The sequence below is a fragment of the Coregonus clupeaformis genome, chromosome 29 (genome assembly GCF_020615455.1).
Source record: "Coregonus clupeaformis isolate EN_2021a chromosome 29, ASM2061545v1, whole genome shotgun sequence".
NCBI classification, from domain to species: domain Eukaryota; kingdom Metazoa; phylum Chordata; class Actinopteri; order Salmoniformes; family Salmonidae; genus Coregonus; species Coregonus clupeaformis.
Genome location: NC_059220.1, coordinates 14,599,618 through 14,622,707, shown reverse-complemented (window position 1 = coordinate 14,622,707; position 23,090 = coordinate 14,599,618). Strand labels below are relative to the sequence as shown.

The following is a 23,090-nucleotide window of genomic DNA, read 5'->3' as shown; positions in this document are numbered from 1 at the left end:
ATGCATTTTCTACCTCAGTTTTGAATCATGTGACACAATGGCGCTGAGTCTGCGCAGTAGGACGTGAACGTGCCTCCGCGGGGCTGTGACGTTATTCTACAGCACGCATGTTTCCTCCAGCTGGGAGATGCGAGTTTAACTGAGGAAAATAACTAGAGGATTATACAAAGAATCGACGACTACCATAGCATATTTTGATCTGTTCAAAAGTGCATGAGGTAATGCAGGTGTTTAGTAAAACACGATCCAGCGAGAAAGACCGAGATGAATTTGCAAGCTCCAAGTCATCTCTTTCTAGCCTGAGGAGGAGTTGACTTGGGAATCACACGCAATTGAATTATATCGTGTTGTGCACGCGCTGGTGTGTTGTTAGCAAGGCTTGCGTGCTTAGGCCTTGCAGGCCCGAGCCACCGTTTTAGTCGTCGCAGTGCACGGCATCGAGGCCATTGGCAGAGAAAGATCTCGATTCATCGTCTTAATCCACTTATAGTAGCTAGGTTGGGAAAGATAACTGACTACATTCCTGCCACCACTTTGTGTTGTCAACTAACCACAGTGTATGCTACCACGGTCCGCCGCAATACAGTAGGTCCGCCAACTTGTTTGTTTACCTGTGTTGTCTCGTGTGGAAATGCAAAATGGCCGCCGCTTTTAGGTCTTTGATTTAATGATATATTGTTGATGTGTTTTGGAAATGGACAAGGTTAGTGTCAGTACTAACATAGTACATATCTTTAAAAATACTATTGAACGCTTATGTTAGAAGGTTCAAGTAGCCTACACTAGGTAGCTATTTTAATAATTAAACTTGACCTATATAAACTATTATTAAAGTAATTACAGTGTCTGCGACATGTTTGCCAAAGAGTGTCCATTTTAGATCAAAACATTGTGTGATGTCAACATCAAATTTCATGTGAGTAATATGATTTTCGCTTAGAGAATCTTCAGGCCATTTGAGAGGATGCATACATTATCTTCAATAGGCCTATGGTAAGGCCTAGCAGCAGATTCTGACCCTGTAGGTACGCTTGTTTACACTGAGTTGCTCTGGGGTCGGAATGCAATCGTGGGCTGTGTCCGAACACCCGTACTAGTGTACTACATACTTAGGGTGCGTTCGTAAATTCACTCTGGATATCTACTCTGATTTCAGAGCACTCTCGTCTGAGTGTGCCAGAGCGCAGAATAACTGATTAATTTACGAACGCTCAAAACACTCGTTGAATATGACCGGTGTCAGTAAATGTTGACAAAAAAAGTAATTCAATTGTTGCCAGCAGCACAGTTAGTCACCAACGTTCTAGACAACATGAAAACAGCCTAACTAGCTCTGCTAGGGCGAGTAAAATGGTTAGAGTGAGGTGTTATCTCATTTGTGTCTGGAAGTAACTAGCAAGCTAGCCAACTTTAGCCAGTTAGCTTGACTGCCGTTGTGAGCTCAGAACGCTCGGTTCAACCCTCGGCCAGAGAGTCCAGTGTGCACTTTAAACGCTCCGAGAGTGAAACACTCAATCTGACAACGCTCTGAATTTACGAACGCCCGGAGCGCACTCTGGCACTCCAGAGTGAATTTACGAACACACCCTTAAACTGCATAGTATTTACTCATCGTCGCATACTATTTATGTTTAGTAAAAAGTATGAAACGGCTATAGCCTAATACTTTGCTACGGCTTCGCATAGATAACTGGCTAGCTAGTTTAAATATGAAGTTGTCGCTCAACAACAGCAAGCTTATCGGGTATCCAGGTAACTTCAAGTCCTCCTAAAGCACTTAGGTAACGTTAGCTACAGTATTTGGCTAAAGTAAAGGCATGGCAGGCTGCAAATTACTCTGTTTTCAGAGATGTACGATTAAATAGCTGTGATCATTTTAAGGACCAAAAAAACCGACTTACATTTGAACACTGCAGGAGACTCATTGCTCATCTTCTTTGCCATTGTCAATTCGTTTTTTGTTTACTTTCAAAGAACTATCAAATCTCAAAGCCCTCCTTTTATCCGGTTTGAATACATTCTGGGTGTGAAATTCCCGAAAAGTTTGAAATTCATTCATACTACATGAGAAGCCGAAATGAGTGTGACATCCTGGCATTTAAAGCATACTACATTTTCAAAATGTCACATTTAATTTTTTTCGTACTCAAACGGCCTACTATTTAGGACGCTAGTTATGGTTACATTAAGACACAGTGGAGCCGGCGTGAGATATGGGTCGGAAAACGTATCTCAATGCAGGGATGGGATATGGCACTGTACTCCAAATTTTACCTTTATCCACAGTGATACATCGAGAAGATTGAAATACTGCTAATTTCCTGAAAACTGCCCTTTTTGTCCTCATGCTAGCTAAAGGCAGTTTTCTGAGAAAACTAGCAGTATTTCAATCTTCTCGATGTATCAGTGTAGATAAAGGTCCAATTTGGAGTACAGTGGCATATCCCATCCCTGCATTGAGGAACGTTTTCCAACCCATATCTTGCACCGGCTCCACAGTGTCTTAATGTAACCATGATTGCATTCCGACCCCATTGCAGCTCAGTGTAAATCGGAATCTGCTGGCTAGGCTATCTCCAATCAATTTCCTTAGCTATTAGTAGTAAACTGGGGGGTTTAATCAAATGTATGAAAAATTTATGCACTCACTAAATGTAAGTCGCTCTGGATAAGAGTGTCTGCTAAATGACAAAAAAGGCATGTGTTATCAATTATTAAATTGCAAGACTGATTTACAGTTCTTTGTGATGTCTTTCATTTTTTGGGGTTCAACTTTATTGCCAATTGCTCATTATCTATTGATACATTTTGATTCATTTTCCTTTCTAGTTGCGTAATGACCGAATATCCTAGCTATGACTCATGCATTTTCATACTGTTTTGTATAGTAATTTAGCCTAGTATTCGTAATGAATTTAATCATATTTACAAAGTAAGCAAATGTACTGAGAATTGCATGCAAAAGAGTGCATTCCCAGTGAGCAAAATTGGTTGAAATAAATATTTTCAACCAAAAATACATATTTTCAAGGTGTTGTGCTCCATAAGGTTGTTTGTCAATGTTTTGTAAATGTTTTTTGCTGTTCTAATAATTGATCTAAATAGCTTCACGCAGTTAAGGGGCCGGTCATGATCTTCCGTTCTGACCTGAAGAATGTTATATTTCCTCCTGGAAGCTTAACATCTGTTTAGTTCACTTGCTAGTTAGCCAGAATACTGTAGAGATCTGTCAACGTAAGGTAGCAGTATGAGGTGATTTGGCTAGCTAGAGTGTTGGTATTAGCTTGCTAACTCAAGTTGTTTCCTCTTTTAATTTTAATGTGGATTGGCCTTTTGATGTCAGATATTCATGATCATATCTTTAAAATATTGTAAAAATATATATTTAAAATATGAAGTATATTTTAAATAGAGTGGCTTGCGAAAGTATTCACCCCCCTTGGCATTTTTCCTATTTTGTTGCCTTACAACCTGGAATTAAAATGGATTTTTTGGGGGTTTGTATCATTTGATTTACACAACATGCCTACCACTTTGAAGATGCAAAATATTTTTGTTGTAATGCAACAAAATAGAAAAAATGCCAAGGGGAATGAATACTTTTGCAAGGGACTGTATATATTTTAAATATCGCTTTCTTTTTGTTGTTTTTAGTATGCTGAATGAAGACATGGAAGGACAAATGTAAGAGGGCGTTCTGCCCTCGAAAAGGACTGTGACAAGTTCATGGCTGCCAACAAGAAGAAGAGAATAATGGTTCTTCATGAGGAAGGGGCTGCTGCCCCCATGGCACTGCCCTCGGCTGCTTCTCCCCCTGACCGCTTTGGTGCCCTAAACACAGGGCAAGCAAGTGCAGTTGTAGCCAATGAGGAAGCAAACATTCCAGCAACATCCACTCCAGGTTCTGTAATGGGTACTGGTCAAATGGCTTCTACATTGAACTCTGCTGCCAGGTCTAATAACCAATCAGAGAATTTACCACCAGAGAGCACCTACAGCGGTATCAAGGTGATTTTGGACAATAACAACATGTGGAATGAGTTCTTCAAATGCAAAACCGAAATGATAATAACCAAACAAGGCCGGAGGATGTTCCCTTATTGCCGCTTTCGCATCTCTGGTTTGGAGCCCTTCCAGAAGTACACTCTGCTCATGGATATCAACCCTGTGGACAACAAACGTTACAAGTGGACTGGGCAAGACTGGCAAATGAGTGGAAAGGCAGAGGCCCATGTGCTGAGACGGATTTTCATCCACCCAGACTCTCCATCTTCTGGTCACCAATGGATGCAGAACCCAGTGTCATTCTACAAGCTTAAGCTCACTGACAACACCATGGACCAGGAGGGCAATGTAATTTTGCACCCAATGCACCGCTACTTACCACACCTGCATTTGGTCTCAGCTGAAACGGCTTCAGAGGATATTCAGCTCAATGGGCCTGACGTGATAACCTTCACCTTTCCCCAGACTGAGTTCTTTGCTGTAACAGCCTACCAGAACGTACGCATGTCTCAGTTTAAAGCAGATTTCAACCCTTTTGCAAGTGGACCCAACTCCTGGGCTCTAAAGCTGAAAACGAGTCCCTCCAATGAGTCAAAGAAGGATGAAACCAGATCTCCCAATGAACTCAAGCCTTTGAAAGGCTTGAATGGCCTGAAATCTTTGATGGCGGCAAAACGCAGCTCTAAAGACACTTCAACAGTAGATAAAGGACTCCTGAGCCCTGAGGCTCAAAATGTTTCCCTTGCAGATGGTGACAAAACTGAGGTCAAAACTGATGGACCCAGCTCCAGGCTGAAATCAAGTCCCTCCAATGAGATGAAGAAAGACTCAGCCCACTCTCCCAATGAGCGCAAGTCTGCGAAAAGCCTGAATAACCTGAAGTCTTTGATGGCAAAACACAACTCTAAAGGCACATCAGCAGTAGATCAAAGAGTCCTCCGTGCAGATGCTCAAAATGTTACACCTGCAGACAGTGACAAGTCTGGGGTCAACGCTAATGCACCAAGCTCCTGCACTCCAAAGCTGAGAACAAGACCCTCCAATGAGTTGAAAAAAGCAGAAACCACATCTCTGGAATTCAACCCTCTTAGAAGTAGTTTGAGGTCTTTGATCTCAAAATGCAACTCTAAAGACACTTCAGCAGTAGATCAAGGACTCCTGAGCTCAGATGCTCAAAATGTTACATTTGCAGACAGTGACAAGTCAGGAGTCAACGCTGATAAACCCAGCTCCTGCAAGAAATCAAGTCCCTCCAATGAGATGAAAGATGAAACCATATCTCCCAAGGTGTTCAATTCTGTGAAAAATACCCCAAAGTCTTTGCGTAGAAAACGCAACTCTCAAGTTGAAACTGCTACAGTTGCATGCAGTGAAAAGTCAGTCGGAAACACAGAGTCCACTGAACATCATTCTTGGTAAGTTCTCAAGTTCAGTAAGCTACATGTTAGCACTTTTGCTTCTTACTTTAAAATACACTTCTAATCTTTGACCTTTCTATTCTGAGCAGTACAACAGGTCCTCCCCAAAGTAACTTCCCTGAGCTGATTCGGGAGTGTCATCTGAAAATAAGAAGGTGCAATGTGGAGATAACCAATACAACTTGCAGTGTTGTGCAAACGAACACTAAGGGCATGGTTGCCAAAGGCAAAGTTGTGGAAGTATCTGTGAATGACAATTTCCCCCAGATTTCTGAACCTGAAGCCTTGTCCGGGAAGACTATTGAAAATGTGGGAGCCCAGCACAATAGGAATACGATTGACAGTGACAAGGACCTCCTCAATTCATCTCAGTCCCAGGAGCCGGTCAAGACCCCTATGTCAGTCAATTACCATTCAGCAGATGAAGTTGAAAACAGTCAAAAGGCTTCCCAGAGCTCCTCAGTGAGCTCTGAAGCAAAAAGGACAGGTTTTGATGAACAGCTGCAGGGGAAGGCTAAACCACACAAACGACCTGAACCTGTGCCTTTGCCCCTTCTTGCACTCTACCTTCAACAGTTGAAGTCGAAATCCAGACCTGTTAGGACCAAACCAAAACCTCCGGTATTGCCGCCTTCTTCATCCCCATCTTCTGCCGTTCCAACCACCGATCCTGTTATTCCAGCCACCGATCCTGTTATTCCAGCCACCGATCCTGTTATTCCAGCCACCGATCCTGTTATTCCAGCCACCGATCTTGTTATTCCAGCCACCGATCCTGTTATTCCAGCCACCGATTATGTTATTCCAGCTACCAATCCTGTTATTCCAGCCACCGATCCAACTGGCCCTTCCATGGACTCAACTGGTCCAGCCCTGGAATCTACTGGTCCAGCCATAGATTCTACTAGTCCAGCCATGGATTCTACTGGATATGCTGTAGTTCCTGCCAGTGGTCCTGCTGATCCAGCTATAGATCGCATTGTTCCAGTCATTGCCCCCACTGGGCCAACCACAGACTATGCTGGTCTACCTACCGATATTTCAGTCCCAAACACAGATTTTTTGGTTCCTGCCACAGATGCATTGTTACCAGAACCTAATCCAGTTTTACCAACCGCTGATCAGTTGTTTCTTGTCCCTGAGCCTACCTTATCCATTGCACTATCATCCCCCACCCCTTGTTTTCCAGCAACTGTCTTGTCATCATCACCATTCCCTGACCCATTCATACCAGCCCCTTCCTTGTCATCCCCAGCCGAAGAACTGCCACCCCCTGTACCGGTCACATTAAACCTAGCGGCTGATCTATCATCACTTATCTCTGACCCTCCCTCAATTGCTTCTGCACTGTCATCAACACCTAGTCTTGCCACCTTGGAACCTGAGTCTACCCCCTCGTTACCATCCCCTGGCCCTTCGCGAGGTGGCTTTGAGCCATCATCACCTGCATTATTACCAGATCTTGAAACCCCTTTAACTTCCCCTGTTACATTGAAACCGGAAACCGCCGCCCCCTCCTTACCTGTACCTGCCTCCTCATTCCCGGCCCTTGAACGATTACCGGCCCCTAACCCTTTTGTTCTCTCCTCTGAATTTTCATCACATGGGTCACTTTTAGGCCTACCTGCCCCTGATCCTTTTTTAACAATACCCTTTATCCCATTGTTGCCTTCCGCTCACCTTAACCCATTACCCTTTGAGGCAAACTCATTTTCCTCTACCTCTCACCTTGGCTCACTTGCTCTGGACACTGCAATATCCCCACCTCCCTCGGACACTGCCTCATCATTCCAAGTCAATTATGAACCATTAACACGCCCTTCTACACCGTCTCCACTCCCATTCCAGTTGTCACCCTTTTCATCGTTAGGTCCAGACCCATTGTCACCAACCCCATCACTGGCTGACCTCACTAACTTTTTCTCCATCGCCGATGAGCTTGAGATAACTGAAGACTTCCCAAGCAGTGAGGCAGCTCCTGTCCCATGTCCTCCTGTCCCAAGTTTAAGTACCCCTAGCGTACCAGTTAGTTATTCTCTACCGGTTGGTTCTAGTCAGCCATCAAAGATAAATAAACCCCGGAGATCTAAGAAGAGATCTAGGAAAGGAGTGAAATCTGCCAAGGGTGATTCACTCCCAGTGATTGGCGGACCCACAGATGTCACCATGCAGCCCAACCTGGAGGAAGTTGAGGAGCAGCTGTTTGTCTCTTTCACTTCCAAGGTACGGCGTAAATAGTAAAATGTATTTTTGTATGTCAGTTATTTGGTAACACTTTACTTGCATTCATAACACCTTTTATGAGTGTTACAGATCATTCACAAGAACCTTCGTAACACATGTATACATGTTACCCTAAGAGCACATGTTTTTGGCTTATCTTGGCAGAGAACACAGTGTAGAGGCCTAACATGACATTTACAATGGGTGCTCCTGGCCAGAACTGGCTCTAGGCCAGGCACTCTGTTTACTTCAGATCCACCTTATCATGGATATTGTCAAAGAAAAGTTCATAATTCAATAAGATAATTCCAAGGGCTGTTTACCCAGTGGCATCCTGCCAAATTGAGAGATCAAGAGAGAAGATGCACAAGGCTCAATGCAAACAGTCACTAGCTGTTAACCCTTTGCTAGACTGTTATGTGAAAGGTGTTCTGAATGCGTTATGTATACCCCCTTCAAGTAAAGTATTACCATTATTTAATGGTGTGCCACGCCACCTGTGTTTCCTCGGTTCTTGTTTAAGGGGGAGGGAGATCTTTAACATGGAAATCGTTATTTTGGTTATGTTTCTTGTAAAGCGAATAAAATGTTTTAGCCCTATTCATATGTTTTCAACAGTCTACTGTTTATCCCAAAAATTGCAGCATGAAAATAATACAGCATATTATAAACTGTGCAATAAGACATCATAAGGGCTCATACATGCTCATAACAAGTAACAAAGCATTAGCTATATCCATCGGTTTTAAGTAAAGTGTTGTAATTTACAGGAAGCACTTGAAGTCCACCTGGGAGAGCCTGCACTTTGTGAGACGACGACTGCGCAACCTCAGAAAACCCCAGAGGCGACAGAGAATGGTACAGAAAATAACCAATTTGATTGATCATGGTCTCAAGCTGCTGTTACGTGACGCCTGTTAAAGCAGTTAAACTATTTCTCTTTCAGTTGGAGGACTAGAAACCACAGAGGAAAGAATAGCAGCTTTCGAGAAGGTTATTTTGGGTGATCTAAAGGTTATGAGGCATCGGCAGGTCATTCATCCCGTGTTGCAAGAAGGTAACACTAAAATAAATGGCTGTTAATGACAGCGTATATACTTTTTATTGACAATAATTTCCTTGCACACTAGCATGTGACTCATGTCCCACTGTGCTTTTCATGACAGTGATCATGTGATGTTTAATCTTATGATGGTAGAATGCTTTATTACAATGCATAGTCTATGCTTGACGATCGCTTATCTGTCATCTGTGTTGTTTGAAGTTGGGCTGAAGATGAGTTTACTGGATCCCACTCTGGTCATTGACCTGCAGTACTTAGGTGTTCGTCTACCTCTTCCTCCACCCTTCCTATTTCCAGAACCAAGCTCTGCAGGATTGGCATCTTCTCCAAGTTAGTAGTTGTTTAATGTTGGAGTTTCTGTTTTATTCAAATGGTTAAGAGTATTTTTTTCAGTAACCTGTTAAGTGTTTTATTAGGATAGTTTAATACATTTTGAAAGGAGCAATTGTTTATTGTCATACCTTTTTTTCCCAAGGTGGTTCAGTCCCCTTTATTTCCAGGACAGGCAAGACCACAGACTTCACCCAAATCAAAGGCTGGAGAGATAAATTAGTCCCCTCGGACTCGCCATCATCCTCCAAGCCTGAAGGTAATATTTACATTCAAATCCTACGTCTTCTCTGATTTGATAAACTATTCCTCAAGACTCCATTCACATCAACAGTTGTAACCTTTGACCTTGAATTTGTCTGAAATATTGCATGGTGCTTTAATGGTGGCATTTCCAGAGGGGATACAGTGGAGACTGTTTAATGTTGACGTTTTACCTCTGACGTCTTGAGAAAGGCTTTAATTTAAGCAGTCTCAGCTATATCTTGTGATTCCTATACTATGTAGCCCTATAGGGGATACAATTGACTGTGTAGTGCTGATTCAAAAATGTTTTTGCTTTAAAGGTGGCCTAAGTTCAGATGTGGTCCCGAAGAACTTGTCAGCCTTCTGCAGTGACATGTTGGATGAGTACCTGGCTAATGAAGGTAAACTCATTGACGAGCGCGCTGCCAGTTTCAACCAGACCACTGTCGTCACCCCTGTGGTCTACCAGCTGCCCACCAAGAGCACCAGCTACGTCCGAACCCTAGACAGTGTGCTGAAGAAACAGGCACCAGCACTTTCTGCCACCTTTGTCCCCCCCTCCAAAAAACCCAGACAGCCCCTCGCATCCAAAGGACCTAAAAAATTGGAGAAAAGGCAACAAAAACAACAACACGCAAAGCAGAACAGAACTAAACCAACTTCTGCAACAACACCAACACCATCGCCCACTGAGCCACCACCGCCGCCATTGCTGGATCATACAGCCCCCATCACCCACGACGACACAATTAATACTGTGAAAAGGAGAAAGAGGAAGCCGAGGGTCAAGACTCCTCCACCAGCCCAAGACGCTCCTGTGTCCAGGCCAGAGGTAGAAGAGCCACCTCCCGCTGACCTGGCTCCTGTGGAAGAGGATGACTCAGACCCAGAGCCACAGCCTGCTGCCGAGACCAGGGTCGTGGTTCCTGGGCTGACCAAGGCCCTACTCCGACAGCGGGATCTGGAAGACGGGGTTGTCTGGGAGGGCAAGCATCGTACCTGTATCACAGACGAGAGGGCGACGGTCGCCCTCACCTCCCTCTTCACCTCAACGGTAAGATCAGTTACACCCCTACACCATTAAATTTGCTTATTGACTCATTTCGTTTGGTCTCACATGAAGGAGCAAAGACGTGTTGTCGTACATTTGTAGTGTTGATCTTGTTTAATACGATTATTTTGTGAGTGTGTTATACCAACTCTACGATGGTATCCCTGAGAAATTAACCATGCTAGCACTAACAGTCTACATTTACTTGTCTCTTTTCTCTTCAGGGTTTTGTTTGTGAGAACCCTACAGCTCCCGTTAGGATTATAAAGCACAGAGCTCCTCCCTGCCTCAAAGCGTTCTGCCGGCTAGGCTGTGTGTGTGCCAGCCTAGCACAGGACCGTCGTATTACCCACTGTGGAAAGATGGAGTGCATCTTTGGCTGCAGCTGCCTCAGGCAGAAAGTGGTCGTGCTCAAGAACTTAAAAGGACCAGATTCCAGTGCGTCAGAGGAGGGCCCATCCAAGAAGAAGAGGAAGAAGAGGAGGAAGAGGATGAGGATGGCATATAGTGAGTGTCCTCTAGTTTAGAAAACCGCCGAATACAACATTGTTATGAAGCTCTATGAATAGTTTAAAAAATGTCCCATACACATTTTATTTGCTATACTACATTAGATTAGGTTAAATACATCACAAAGTGTGTCCATCCTAATGTAAAAAATTACATTTTGCATTAATTTCTAACTTCAGCTCTCAGGGAGGCTGAGACGGTATCAGAACCAGCTCCGCGTGTGAGAATGTTGTGGAAGCAGACGGATGGAGAGATGGACCCGGAGCCCCTCCGTGCCCCAACACCAGTCTACCTACCACAGCTTCCACTACAGGAAGAACCTTCAGCAGTGGTGAGTCGTGAAAGGGTGTCTATCTATCCATAAATGTTAGATATACCACTGTAAAAATAGTATTCATATTCTCACCCCCTGCCTTTTCTAAAGGTGTATTTTTCTCAGGTGAGAGAGGAAGGAGGGACCATGACATGTGCCAGAGTGCGTGCCTTTCAAAGCAAGAGCACAAACCGACCTGAGGTCATTGACGACCACTGCAAACCAAAAGACTCCGCACCAGGTAAGTTCAATGAGTCAAATTTGACATAATCTTCTTAACCCCAAACATCAGTGTCTGTCTGAGAGTATATTTATCAGTCAGTGAAACACATCAGTAATTGGTTGCTTCCAAAAATCATGCATTTCTAATGGCTGTTGACTTTGTCTCTTGATGTAGTGAACCCTTCCAGTATGTCAGAGAAGTCGTCGTCCTCCCATGGTCCCCAGTACACGGAGCCCTCCAAGCGTCTGGAGATCGTGTCTGACTGTAAGTGGAGGAGCCTGGCGGACAGGAACCTGGTGCTGAGGATCGTGTGTGAGCACATGGCCCAGGACCACCTTACCAACCCCTTCTGGGTGAAAGGTTACCTCATAAAACCTGTGTCTCAGACCCTGAAATATGACGGCGAATGCTGCTCCGTCCACTACAAGGTACACATCTCTCAGGTCCCGCGACCGGAAGGAGTGGAGGAGGAGGAGGAGGAGGAGGAAAGCGGTGAGGAGGAGCAATGGATGGGAGAGGAAGATGAAGATGAACTGATGGAGGAGCAGAGAGAGGAGGATAAGAACGTGGAGGAAGTACCTGTTGTTGAGGAAGTACCTGTCGTTGAGGAAGTACCTGTCATTGAGGAAGTGGAGAAGAAGGCTGTGGGGAATAGAAAGGGTCTGAAATGGAAGGGCCTGCCTTTCTTAACAGGAATTTCTCCTGCTGGCCTCCTTACTGGCAACCTTAAGCTACCAGACATCTCAGACCAGGAACTTATCACGGTAAGCATTGTAATCCAAAACACATCCAATGATCAGTTAATTTTACTACTCTTATTGATGTGGAATGGCACCCTATTCCCTATGCAGTGGGGGGAAAATTACATGTTTTATTGTCACACACCAGATAAGTGCAGTGAAATGTGTTGTTTTACAGGGTCAGCCATAGTAGTACGGTGCCCCTTTAGCAATTAGGGTTAAGTGCCTTGCTCAAGGGCACATCAACAGATTTTTCACCTTGTCGGCTCAGGTATTTGGACCAGCGACCACTCTAGTGCACAGGGCTCTGGTCAGAAGTAGTGCTCTACATAAGGAATAGGGTGCCATTTGGGACGCACACTATATCTAGCTATGAGGAGAATACACATGGTCCATTGCTACTCACACTTTCCCCCTGTGTATCTTTAGGTGAATGGCAGGTCCTACCCCCATGCCAAGATACAACTGGGTATGATGGGAGCCATGCACCCAGCCAACCGTCTCGCTGCTTACCTCACGGGCAAGTTACAAAGGCCTGCCTGTCTAAAGCGGTCTATGGCGGCCTCCTCCGTCCCATCACAAAAACACCCCTCAGAAACCCCTGAATGTTCTGAAGGTTCCACAGATACAAGGTCCTCTACTGGACAACCAGCCCAACTGGCAGCCACTCCTTCCACCATGGTTACCACCAGTGTTCCCTCTGCCACTCCAGTTGCTCCTGGCCCAAAGTCCATTGGTGAGAACTACTCTTTGTTGTGTTTTATTGAGCTCAGTTTGTGATACTACCCCCCCAAATCTCATATAACTGAATAAAAGTCAGTCACCCCCCACCCCCCCATCTCATCCTGGGCTGATGCTGTGTCTCGTGTTTCACTGTCACACTGGCATCAGTGTGTGATGTGATATGGGGATTGTTCTGTGTGGTGTGTTTTTTTTTGGTTGAACATAGTTTCATGGTTATGCCCATGTTGTTTATCATCATTAATGAAAAATCCACCACTTTGTTTACAGGTGCAAACGTATCACCCCAAAATGCGTCCCCCGTCAGTGGAGTGGTCACCAGTCCACCGATGCTGGTGCTCTCTGTCCCAGGGACCAGTCCTGCTGTCAGAATGCCTTGTCCTCCTACCTCCCCGTCCCCTCTCACATCCCTGACCCCTATCATGTCCCTGACCCCTCTCGCATCGGGTCAGAGCATGCTGCTGCAGCCAGTGAGGAACGCCTCAGGGAACACCCTATACCGGAACCCCAACGGACAGCTGATCCAGCTGATTCCCCTCAGCCAGCTGCAGGCCCTTAACCCCAACCTCGTCATGCACAACAAGGGTTAGTGTCTGACAGTTAACATTATTGATGCCAAGGCACTGCTGCAACACTGAGTATGTTGATCACTATGTTATGAAACAATGACTTGGAAATGTTAGGAAGACGGATCAGGGATTCCCATGTATAATATGAAGTTATTATCTCCAACGAATGAATGTTGCTTAAATACATACAGTTTTTGTGTATCTGTAAATAATGGCAAAATAATTTAAAGTATTAACCAGTGTTCCATCCAACATTTTTATGCGAGTAAAGTACATGTTGAAGAAAAATAAATACATTACGACAGGCCTGATGGAAACAGCAAATTTGTCAGTAAACTTTCCAAATGTCGACAACAAAATACGCTAGACAAGGTGGGATCTTTTTGTGTCTAAAATTAACTATTCGAGAAATGATGGTGGAGTCACGCAATGGTAGCCTATGTTGTATGGTCCTCTCACGACTCGGGAAAGCATGCAGTGTATTAGGATACAGATTAAATAAGTTATGATTAACTTTACAGGGTTGTGAAAGTGCACGGTGATGAGCTTGATGCTCCTTTCCAATAAATATTGAGGGTCTTATTCTGGTGACATGATGATCGATGCTTGGCTGCCGTTTGACAAATAAATATTGTCCATAATAATGATCTCAACATGTAGGCTGTTCCCGCACTGTATCTGCAAGCTGTTGGTTAGAGCACATGTGCCAATACCAGAGTGGGGACATTCGCTATATACACAAAACATTTTGTGACAAAACCATCAGTAGATTTGAAAATGTGATGGAAACTCATTTAACTTGTGTTTTTTATTTGGTACATGGGAATTTAACCTCAAGTTATTTTACGCGCAGACATTTATCCGCAACATGTACATTTGATGGAAACACATCTCTGATGGGACAATGCGCATATTGTTTTTATGCAGATTTTAGAATATTCGGATGAAAATCTGTTGCAAATTGAATGGAAACCTAGCTACAGCTGAACTTTTCTATTTTATTTTCAGGTGGGATGATCAGTTTAACCACGCCTGCGTGCTTGGCCTCAGGATCGACAGCCACCATTAACAGCTCCCCCTCCACCTCCTCTCTCACCACATGGCAGAGCAAGGGCCCTGGTAGCAGTGCTTCCACCATCAGTACTGCCCCCCTTGTCCCTGTCACTTTCCCAAAGACCCAGACTGCATCCAGCACCACTTTCCCCGTCCCTAAAACCACCCCTGGTTATGTTAGTCTCTCACCCACCGAGACAAATGGCGGGACGTACACCTTGAAGATAGTTCCTCAGACAGGCAACAAGGAGCCCATCATCATCAAGTGTCCCAACGTGCCAGCCCAGGGCTCCTCCAAGGTGATGCCTGTAGTAGGGAGCTTTACTGTGCTGCAGCCTCACCCGAAAACCACAGTAATTACTGTCAAATCCCCCACAAAGACGGTTACGGACACCAGTGTCAAAGCTGACAGTATCTCCACAGTGGCCGCCAATGTAGACCCCAATTTAGACTCTAATGTAGTCTCTGAGGTGTGTAGTTGGATGCTGCCTTGCCAGAAAACCACAACACCTCCTATAACCACAAAACCCTCTAAATCCACAAAAACCCCTAAAGGCCCCCCGTTTAAATTTATAAAAGCTGACGCTATATCCCCAGCGGACTGCAATTTAGACCCTAAAATCCAGCCTGAGGTGGTTAGAGTGCTGCAGCCTCCCCCGAAACCCCTCAAACCCCCTATAACCCAGGTTACAAAGACAGGGGTCAAAGATAACACCATCTCCACAGCGGATTCCAATCTCCTTACTAAGATGGTTCATGTTGATGACCCCTACCAGACGTGGACAGGAAGACCGAAGAAGAAGAGGAAGGAGGTGGAGGACCTGGTGGAGGATGAGGACGACAAGGATGACGAGGAAACGGATGAGAAGACGGACAACTCATCTGATGAGACCGATTCTGCTGATTCAAGTGTTAATAAAGAGGATCTCATCGACGTCATCAGTGTAAGAACTCTTTTAGCTTTATACAACACGTCTGTTTTCAGATTCCGTCACCTACATTTCCTATTCTCTCGTTTTAGACTAAACAGTAGTAGTGTGTCTCTTTCTTGGTTTGTGTATTTGTGTGGGTAGGTCCGAGTAATTTAGATGTAAACAGTCTGTTGTTCTGTACCTCAACTATAGCGCCATTGTGCCTTAGTTTTAATATTCAAGTCTGTAGTTTGCCATTTAGTCTCCATGATAGAGCTTCTTCCTGTTGCGTTCTGTAGAGGCAGTTGAAGCACAATGTGGAGGAGAGGCATCGCCGTTATGAGCTCCATGGATGCTTCCAGCGGCTGAGAGAGACACTGAAACTTGCCCAAAACGTTGCCAAAGTTTATATCATTAAACAAGTAAGCACCTATAAAGGGATGGTTAACTTTTTTTAAAAGTTTTTGCTTACTTTGACTTACCCGGTGCTCTTGTTTTATACAAACCATTATTCATTTTGTTCGATTTAATATCCCTTTAATTAATGGAGGCATCCCAAATAGCTCCCTATATAGTGCACTACTTTTGACCAGAGCCCTGTATAGGTAGTCGGGTGCCATTTGGGACTCAGACAAGGTATTTGTATATTTTGATAATGTGGCCGATTTAGAGCTGTGCTTTGGCGTTGTTTTGTTGATGCATCTATTGTCGATGGATTAAAAAGTCAACTCAAATAAATGTATGTTACCAGGCAACGGAGGAGATCCAAATTCTGACAAAGGAAAGTACGGACGTGGAGAAGCTGAGGAGTTCACTGACCCTGGAGAGAGCAGCTATTGTCAAGAAGATGTCCCAGTTAACTGGTAATAATGGACACTCCTGTAACATTTCAACATTCAACCAACGTTCAACCAACATCTAACCCACATCTTTCCCTCCATAGGAGAGTCTGAGAAGCAGATCCTGAGGAACATCCAGTACATCTGTTCCCAGCAGAAGAGCGAGCTACTCGTCAACAGGAATAAGGAAGGAGTTCCCAAAGTCTCCTCTGCTGTCTCGTCCTCTTCAGCTGTCTCGTCCTCTTCAGCTGTCTCGTCCTCTTCAGCTGTCTCGTCCTCTTCAGCTGTCTCGACCTGCAGTGAGGCCAAGCCGAGGCCAAGGCCAAGGCGCGACCTGGTGGAGGATGAGGACGACAAGGATGACGAGGAAACGGATGAGAAGACGGACAACTCATCTGATGAGACCGATTCTGCTGATTCAAGTGTTAATAAAGAGGATCTCATCGACGTCATCAGTGTAAGAACTCTTTTAGCTTCATACAACACGTCTGTTTTCAGATTCCGTCACCTACATTTCCTATTCTCTCGTTTTAGACTAAACAGTAGTAGTGTGTCTCTTTCTTGGTTTGTGTATTTGTGTGGGTAGGTCCGAGTAATTTAGATGTAAACAGTCTGTTGTTCTGTACCTCAACTATAGCGCCATTGTGCCTTAGTTTTAATATTCAAGTCTGTAGTTTGCCATTTAGTCTCCATGATAGAGCTTCTTCCTGTTGCGTTCTGTAGAGGCAGTTGAAGCACAATGTGGAGGAGAGGCATCGCCGTTATGAGCTCCATGGATGCTTCCAGCGGCTGAGAGAGACACTGAAACTTGCCCAAAACGTTGCCAAAGTTTATATCATTAAACAAGTAAGCACCTATAAAGGGATGGTTAACTTTTTCTTAAAGTTTTTGCTTACTTTGACTTACCCGGTGCTCTTGTTTTATACAAACCATTATTCATTTTGTTCGATTTAATATCCCTTTAATTAATGGAGGCATCCCAAATAGCTCCCTATATAGTGCACTACTTTTGACCAGAGCCCTGTATAGGTAGTCGGGTGCCATTTGGGACTCAGACAAGGTATTTGTATATTTTGATAATGTGGCCGATTTAGAGCTGTGCTTTGGCTTTGTTTTGTTGATGCATCTATTGTCGATGGATTAAAAAGTCAACTCAAATAAATGTATGTTACCAGGCAACGGAGGAGATCCAAATCTTGACAAAGGAAAGTACGGACGTGGAGAAGCTGAGGAGTTCACTGACCCTGGAGAGAGCAGCTATTGTCAAGAAGATGTCCCAGTTAACTGGTAATAATGGACACTCCTGTAACATTTCAACATTCAACCAACGTTCAACCAACATCTAACCAACATCTTTCCCTCCATAGGAGAGTCTGAGAAGCAGATCCTGAGGAACATCCAGTACATCTGTTCCCAGCAGAAGAGCGAGCTACTCGTCAACAGGAATAAGGAAGGAGTTCCCAAAGTCTCCTCTGCTGTCTCGTCCTCTTCAGCTGTCTCGACCTGCAGTGAGGCCAAGCCAAGGCCAAGGCGCATGGGAGGAGTGACAGCAGAAAAGGAGGAGGAGGACAGGGAAGCAGTGATGGAGGTGGTGGACCTTCTGGAGGACACAGAGGAGGACATGGAGGAGGTGATGGAGGTGGTGGACCTTCTGGAGGACACGGAGGAGGAGAAAACTGACAACTCCTCGGATGAGACCGAGGATTCTGCCGATGACGACAACAACAAATACAACAATGTTAAAGGGGATGTCATTAACATCATCAGTGTAAGAACTGTTATACTTCATTATAAACTGGGTGGTTCGAGTCCTGAATACTGATTGGCTGACAGCCGTGGTATATTTAAGCAATAAGGCCCGAGGGGGTGTGGTATATGGCCAATATACCACAGCTAAGGGCTGTTCTTAGGCACGACGCAACTGATTACTAATTAGAGCAGTACAAATAAATGTTTTGTGATACCCGTGGTATACGGTCTGATATACCACGTCTATCAGCATTCAGGGCTCAAACCACCCAGTTTATAACAGACTGCATACCACGGGTATGACAAAACATGTATTTTTACTGCTCTAATTACGTTTATAATAGCAATAATGCACCTTAGGCGTTTGCGGTATATAGCCAATATACCACGGCTAAGGGCTGTATCAAGGTACTCCTCGTTGCGTTGTGCAAATGAACAGCCCTTAGCCGTGGTATAATGGCCACATACCACACCCCCTCGTGCCTTATTGCTTAATTATACAACACTGTTCAATTTCTGTCTATTAAAATCTTGCCCTTTTCTCTTGAGAATCATGGTTTTACTGGTTTTTAACTACAACTCATCTGTCTTTCAGGATGTTGAAGAAGTCGCGGAAGAGGAGGTGGCTGTAGACCTTGAGAGTGTGGAAGACAATGCACAGAAGAGCACCACTTCACAACTGAAGGCAAAATATACTAAAGAAGTGGAAGGAGAAACGGGGCCCAAATTAAGAGTATGTCACCCCCCCCCCCGTGTTATTACAAAGACAGGAACAACCTTTTAATGCCTTCCTTCAAATATGGTTGTGCTGTGATTTCACTGTCCATGGTTATAATTTGAAGTGTTCTTGGTTCAATGTTACCATTAGCACTGGGACCTGCGCAACAAATACGAGAAACAACGCTGTGCTGTGCTTCGGAAGAGCTTTAAAGCCCTGACAGAGACGTTGGACCTTGGCAACCCAGCACCTACTAATGTTTTCATCCTCGGGCAGGTAAGACTAAGGCTGTATCCCAAATGGCATCCTATTCCCTATATAGTGCACAAGTTTTGACCAGGACCCATAGGGCCTATAACACCTCAGTAATATTCAGCTGACTAATTAATTGACCCTGCTTTGTGACATACAGTACCTCCCAGAACTGCATCATTTTATTTAGTAAAGAACCTCTTCAGGAAATACAAAATATTGTCTCTGTTATTTAACAGGCCCGAAAACAAGTCCTTGACCTGAGAGACAAATGCGAGCGCCTGGAAAAACTGAAGAGCGCGCTGACCGAAGAGAGAGCAGGTTATATTAAGAAAATCTCAAAGAAATCTGGTAATGAGATTTACATTTCACTTCCCCCCCTTCTCTCGTCTTCTATTCAGTCTCTCCTTCCTATAACACTGGCCTATGTTCTCTCATTTTACATTTACATTTTAGTCATTTAGTAGACGCTCTAATCCAGAGCCATTTCCAGTTAGTGAGTGCATACATTTTTCATACTCTCAATAGGAAAGACAGAGGAGCTCATCATCAGGAAACTTGAGGACATCTCGACCAAACAGAAGAACATGGACGTGGTGTTCAAAAGGAAGTGGAGAGGGGCGACCTCGGCCCCGTCCTCGTCATCGGTCTCACCCAATAAAACAATTTCACCCAGGAGCACTCGACAGCCAGAGCCAAAGTCCCTGGCCCCCAGCCTCAAGTTAAAGGTCGTACCCACCCCAGTCCCCCACTCTATCCCCCGAAAGCCTACACCCCGACGACCCAAGACAAGTCCCATCATCACACCACCTTCCAGGAAACCACCCTCAACGTGGCGTTCGCTGGGTGAAAGGGCCAAACCTAACATCCTGTCTCGCAGAAAAATACGCCCTGCCCCAGGTGAGCCTCCTTCCCTCTGACCCTGTTACTGTCTATCAGCACCAAATGGGACATATTGACTTCAATAAGACAGACTGCTGGTCTAAAGACTGAACTTCCATGTGAAGAAATAAAGCACTGTGAATAATTTAGATCCTTTTTTCTGCCTCCCCAACAGATTCCTTACCGGTTCATGCTGGGTTTCTCCCTCCTCAAATGCTGTCTATAGTGGGTGGAGTGATACCATCTCAGCAGGTGATCACCATGAGCCCAATGCAGCCTGCCCGTTCTCTGCTGCCGGTAGGACGCGTCACTGGAATCGAAATGCAACAGTCTCTAACACCAGGTAGGCTTGTAGTGACTCAAGGTACACTGCATTGACTCAAAGTTGCATTGAAATGTTTGCTGATTTGATTTTGATTCTTCTTAAATGTCTCACTTTTTTTAGGTGTTGCTTCAGTCACCATCAGTATCCCCTCAATGTCCGAACCCATTTCTCTCACTCCACCTCGTAATAACCGCAACAGGGGAGGTAACTTCCGACAGACGTTTTTACCGCTTGGATATAGAAATCTTTAAATCTGATTTGAATTAGCTGAATGTGATGCCATTGAGACAAAAAATGCATTTGTTTTCTATTTTTCAGTTCCTCATATCGCCAATGTGATTTCACTGGTTAACGCCCGACAGAACCAGTCTGCTCCAAGTGTGTCAGGGGGAGCTCAGAGGATGTCATCCCCAGTGAAGGGTAGGGGCAGTGGGTTGGAGGACGGAGAGGTTCTGGGGAAGCAGCTGGACCACGCTGTAGACAGTGTAGGGATCAACGACGCAGATGGAAACTCTGAGGAGGACGAAGACGACGAAGAAGGTGACAGTGAAGACGAGAGCCTGACGTCTCTCCTCAACGATATCTTCTTCCTCAACCAGCAGATGACCACAGACAACAACAGCAGCCCCAGAGGTCCTCCAGTGGTCACCCACATACCACACACCGAGCCTGGGGAGGTGGGGACTGAGAGGGTACCCCCACCTCAGACAGACAGGGTGCTACCACCACCAGAGAAGGAGATCATCAGAGATGGAGATGACGAGCGCTCCCTCAGCCCCTTGTTCCTGAGACTGGACGAGGACCTTTTGGGGCCCATAGAGGGCCAGGGCCAGGAAGAGGCTTCCAAAGGCCCAGGCCTGCCAGTACCACAGCCACAGGCAGAGGACCTTAAATCAGAGACTGCTTCTGTTTCTGCTCCTGCTGCAGCTGTCAATGGGCACAGCCCACAAGCAACAGCATGCACTGCAAAAGGTCAAGATGCACTGCAAAAGGCGCTGACCCCGCCACCGCTGCTACAGATGAAAGTTGGAGGAGTGGCCAAGGTGATGGAGTCCAATGAGAAGCTGGCAGATGCCCTGGCACCGCCACCGCCACTGCAGATGAACGTTGGAGGCGTGGCCAAGGTGCTGGAGTCCAATGAGAAGCCAGGGGATGCCCTGGCCCCGCCCCCACTGCTGCAGATGAGGCCCATGCCAAGACTAGCCCCACGAGGACTAAAGAGCAACCCTCAGACATAGAACTAAGCACTAACTCACTTAGGCCCAGGTCAACGTTGTAGCTATCTCTCCTCAATACCCTCATTCACATAGGTCGTATTCAATCGGCACCAAACGGACAAAAACTGACTAAAATAGGGTGAGACTACTTGAACTTGTCCAATGAGAAACGTTAGTTTTCTGTTGCAAAGCGTTTTGCTATGGTGTGCCGTAATGAATATGACCCTTCTGGCAAAACCAATCAGGGATAACTACATTTACGAACATACATTTAGGAGATCCTTGTGAAAAAAAGTTATTTGTTTTGTTTTATAAGCGGCACTACCTGACGAGGCGTATCGGAAATCTAAAGACTGACATGACACTGTTCTGACAGTCAGGAGTCATGTTTTTCTGTTCAAATCTCTGTTGTCTAGACCTGTATTCATGAAGTGTCTCAGAATAAGAGTACAGATCTAGAATCAGTTTAGCCTTTTAGATCATAATGAATAAGCTTACATGGATCTGATCCTGGATCAGCTTCCTCTAAGACACTATAAATACAGGCCCTGATCTGTTGCTTTTCTTTCCCTCATTTTAAAGAGGAGATGCAATGAATATCGTATAATAATAAGCTGCCAGGACCTCAGTACATTTTAAGGGTGTCCAGTATGTTCTGCCTTTAAGGGTTGCACACATCGCACCGAATGTGGATCTCCCGTTGTTTACCGATCGTTCAGCGCGCTGTTGACGTCTTGTCTGACTGCCGACATCTTCGCATGTTTCTATATGTTAAACCGGTTTGCACTCGGTTCACAAGGACTCTCGGCAGACAAACGCTATTGGTGTATTTGAGCCCTTAGAGTATATTATTTGTTCAATCAGAGCAAGACGATTTGTAGACAGACAGCTGACGGTATGGATGCCAGTTCTGTTCATAGTACTGTACTGTTGTATATAACAAATCCTGTCTCCATATTGGAGTGGAGGATCTCTATTTCTTCATGTTTGTAGTGAATTAAGACTTAAAGGTTAAGGAACATTTCATCCGTAATTATTTTTGTGTGGCACACAGTTTTCTACACTAACTACTAACCGCTCAGTTTGCACTGCAGACAACAAATCTCAACATAGGAAACCCTTGATAAATAATATCATAATAGGTCCCTGTAAGATGGACAGGTCATTGAATCTGCAGGGCTTGTGACTTTTATTCTAAGAGCAGCTTCACTTGTTCAGTGATGTATGTAATAATTAGACCCTGACATTCACTATAATAGTAATAGAAATGACTGCATGTGTCCCAAATGGCACCCTATTTCCTATATAGTGCACTACTTTTGACCAGGGCACTATATAGGGAATAGGGTGCCATTTGAGAGAATTTGTGAATTGGGAGAAGGTTGAATTGGGAGAAATCAAAGATGTCGTTGCTGTAATTATTTTTATGCTGCTAAGAGGTAAAACTTGCAGAATTAAAAGCCAGCCATCTTGTTAAACTGCATCAAGACCTGTTTGTTAGAACCATAAAGTGTAGATTTAAGTTCTGTAAAAAGTATAAACTCCATTTTTTATAATAGGCCATGTAAATAATTACTTTTTTCCACTTTTAAGACGATGGTTGTTGTTTTTTGTAAAGATATTTCTGATGTTTTTATATGGGGTCAATAACTGTTATGTTTAGCGTAAGAGAAAGGAAGATGCCTTGAAATAAAATATAATAATGAACATGG

At 44.6% G+C, this 23,090-nt stretch overlaps 1 protein-coding gene across 5 annotated transcripts; it reads left to right on the top strand.

The window, feature by feature from the left end:
* The first annotated feature begins 96 nt into the window (after nucleotides 1-96).
* On the top strand, nucleotides 97-23,090 carry LOC121544688 (MAX gene-associated protein). 5 transcript variants are annotated; one of them, XM_041854753.2, is made up of 28 exons: nucleotides 97-218; nucleotides 3,655-5,420; nucleotides 5,513-7,646; nucleotides 8,417-8,504; nucleotides 8,593-8,703; nucleotides 8,911-9,039; nucleotides 9,185-9,298; nucleotides 9,606-10,339; nucleotides 10,561-10,843; nucleotides 11,026-11,177; nucleotides 11,271-11,400; nucleotides 11,557-12,146; nucleotides 12,552-12,858; nucleotides 13,134-13,448; nucleotides 14,441-15,429; nucleotides 15,696-15,818; nucleotides 16,148-16,259; nucleotides 16,340-16,692; nucleotides 16,959-17,081; nucleotides 17,411-17,522; nucleotides 17,603-18,003; nucleotides 18,580-18,717; nucleotides 18,853-18,978; nucleotides 19,194-19,305; nucleotides 19,483-19,854; nucleotides 20,012-20,179; nucleotides 20,282-20,365; nucleotides 20,480-23,090. In XM_041854753.2, the coding sequence occupies exons 2-28, from the start codon at nucleotides 3,727-3,729 to the stop codon at nucleotides 21,397-21,399; spliced, it is 10,914 nt and encodes a 3,637-aa protein (XP_041710687.2). In that variant the 5' UTR covers nucleotides 97-218; nucleotides 3,655-3,726; the 3' UTR covers nucleotides 21,400-23,090. The 5 variants fall into 5 exon arrangements, with proteins under 5 accessions (XP_041710687.2, XP_041710688.2, XP_041710685.2 ...); XM_041854754.2 differs by having other exon boundaries at nucleotides 97-585; nucleotides 11,286-11,400; XM_041854751.2 differs by having other exon boundaries at nucleotides 97-585.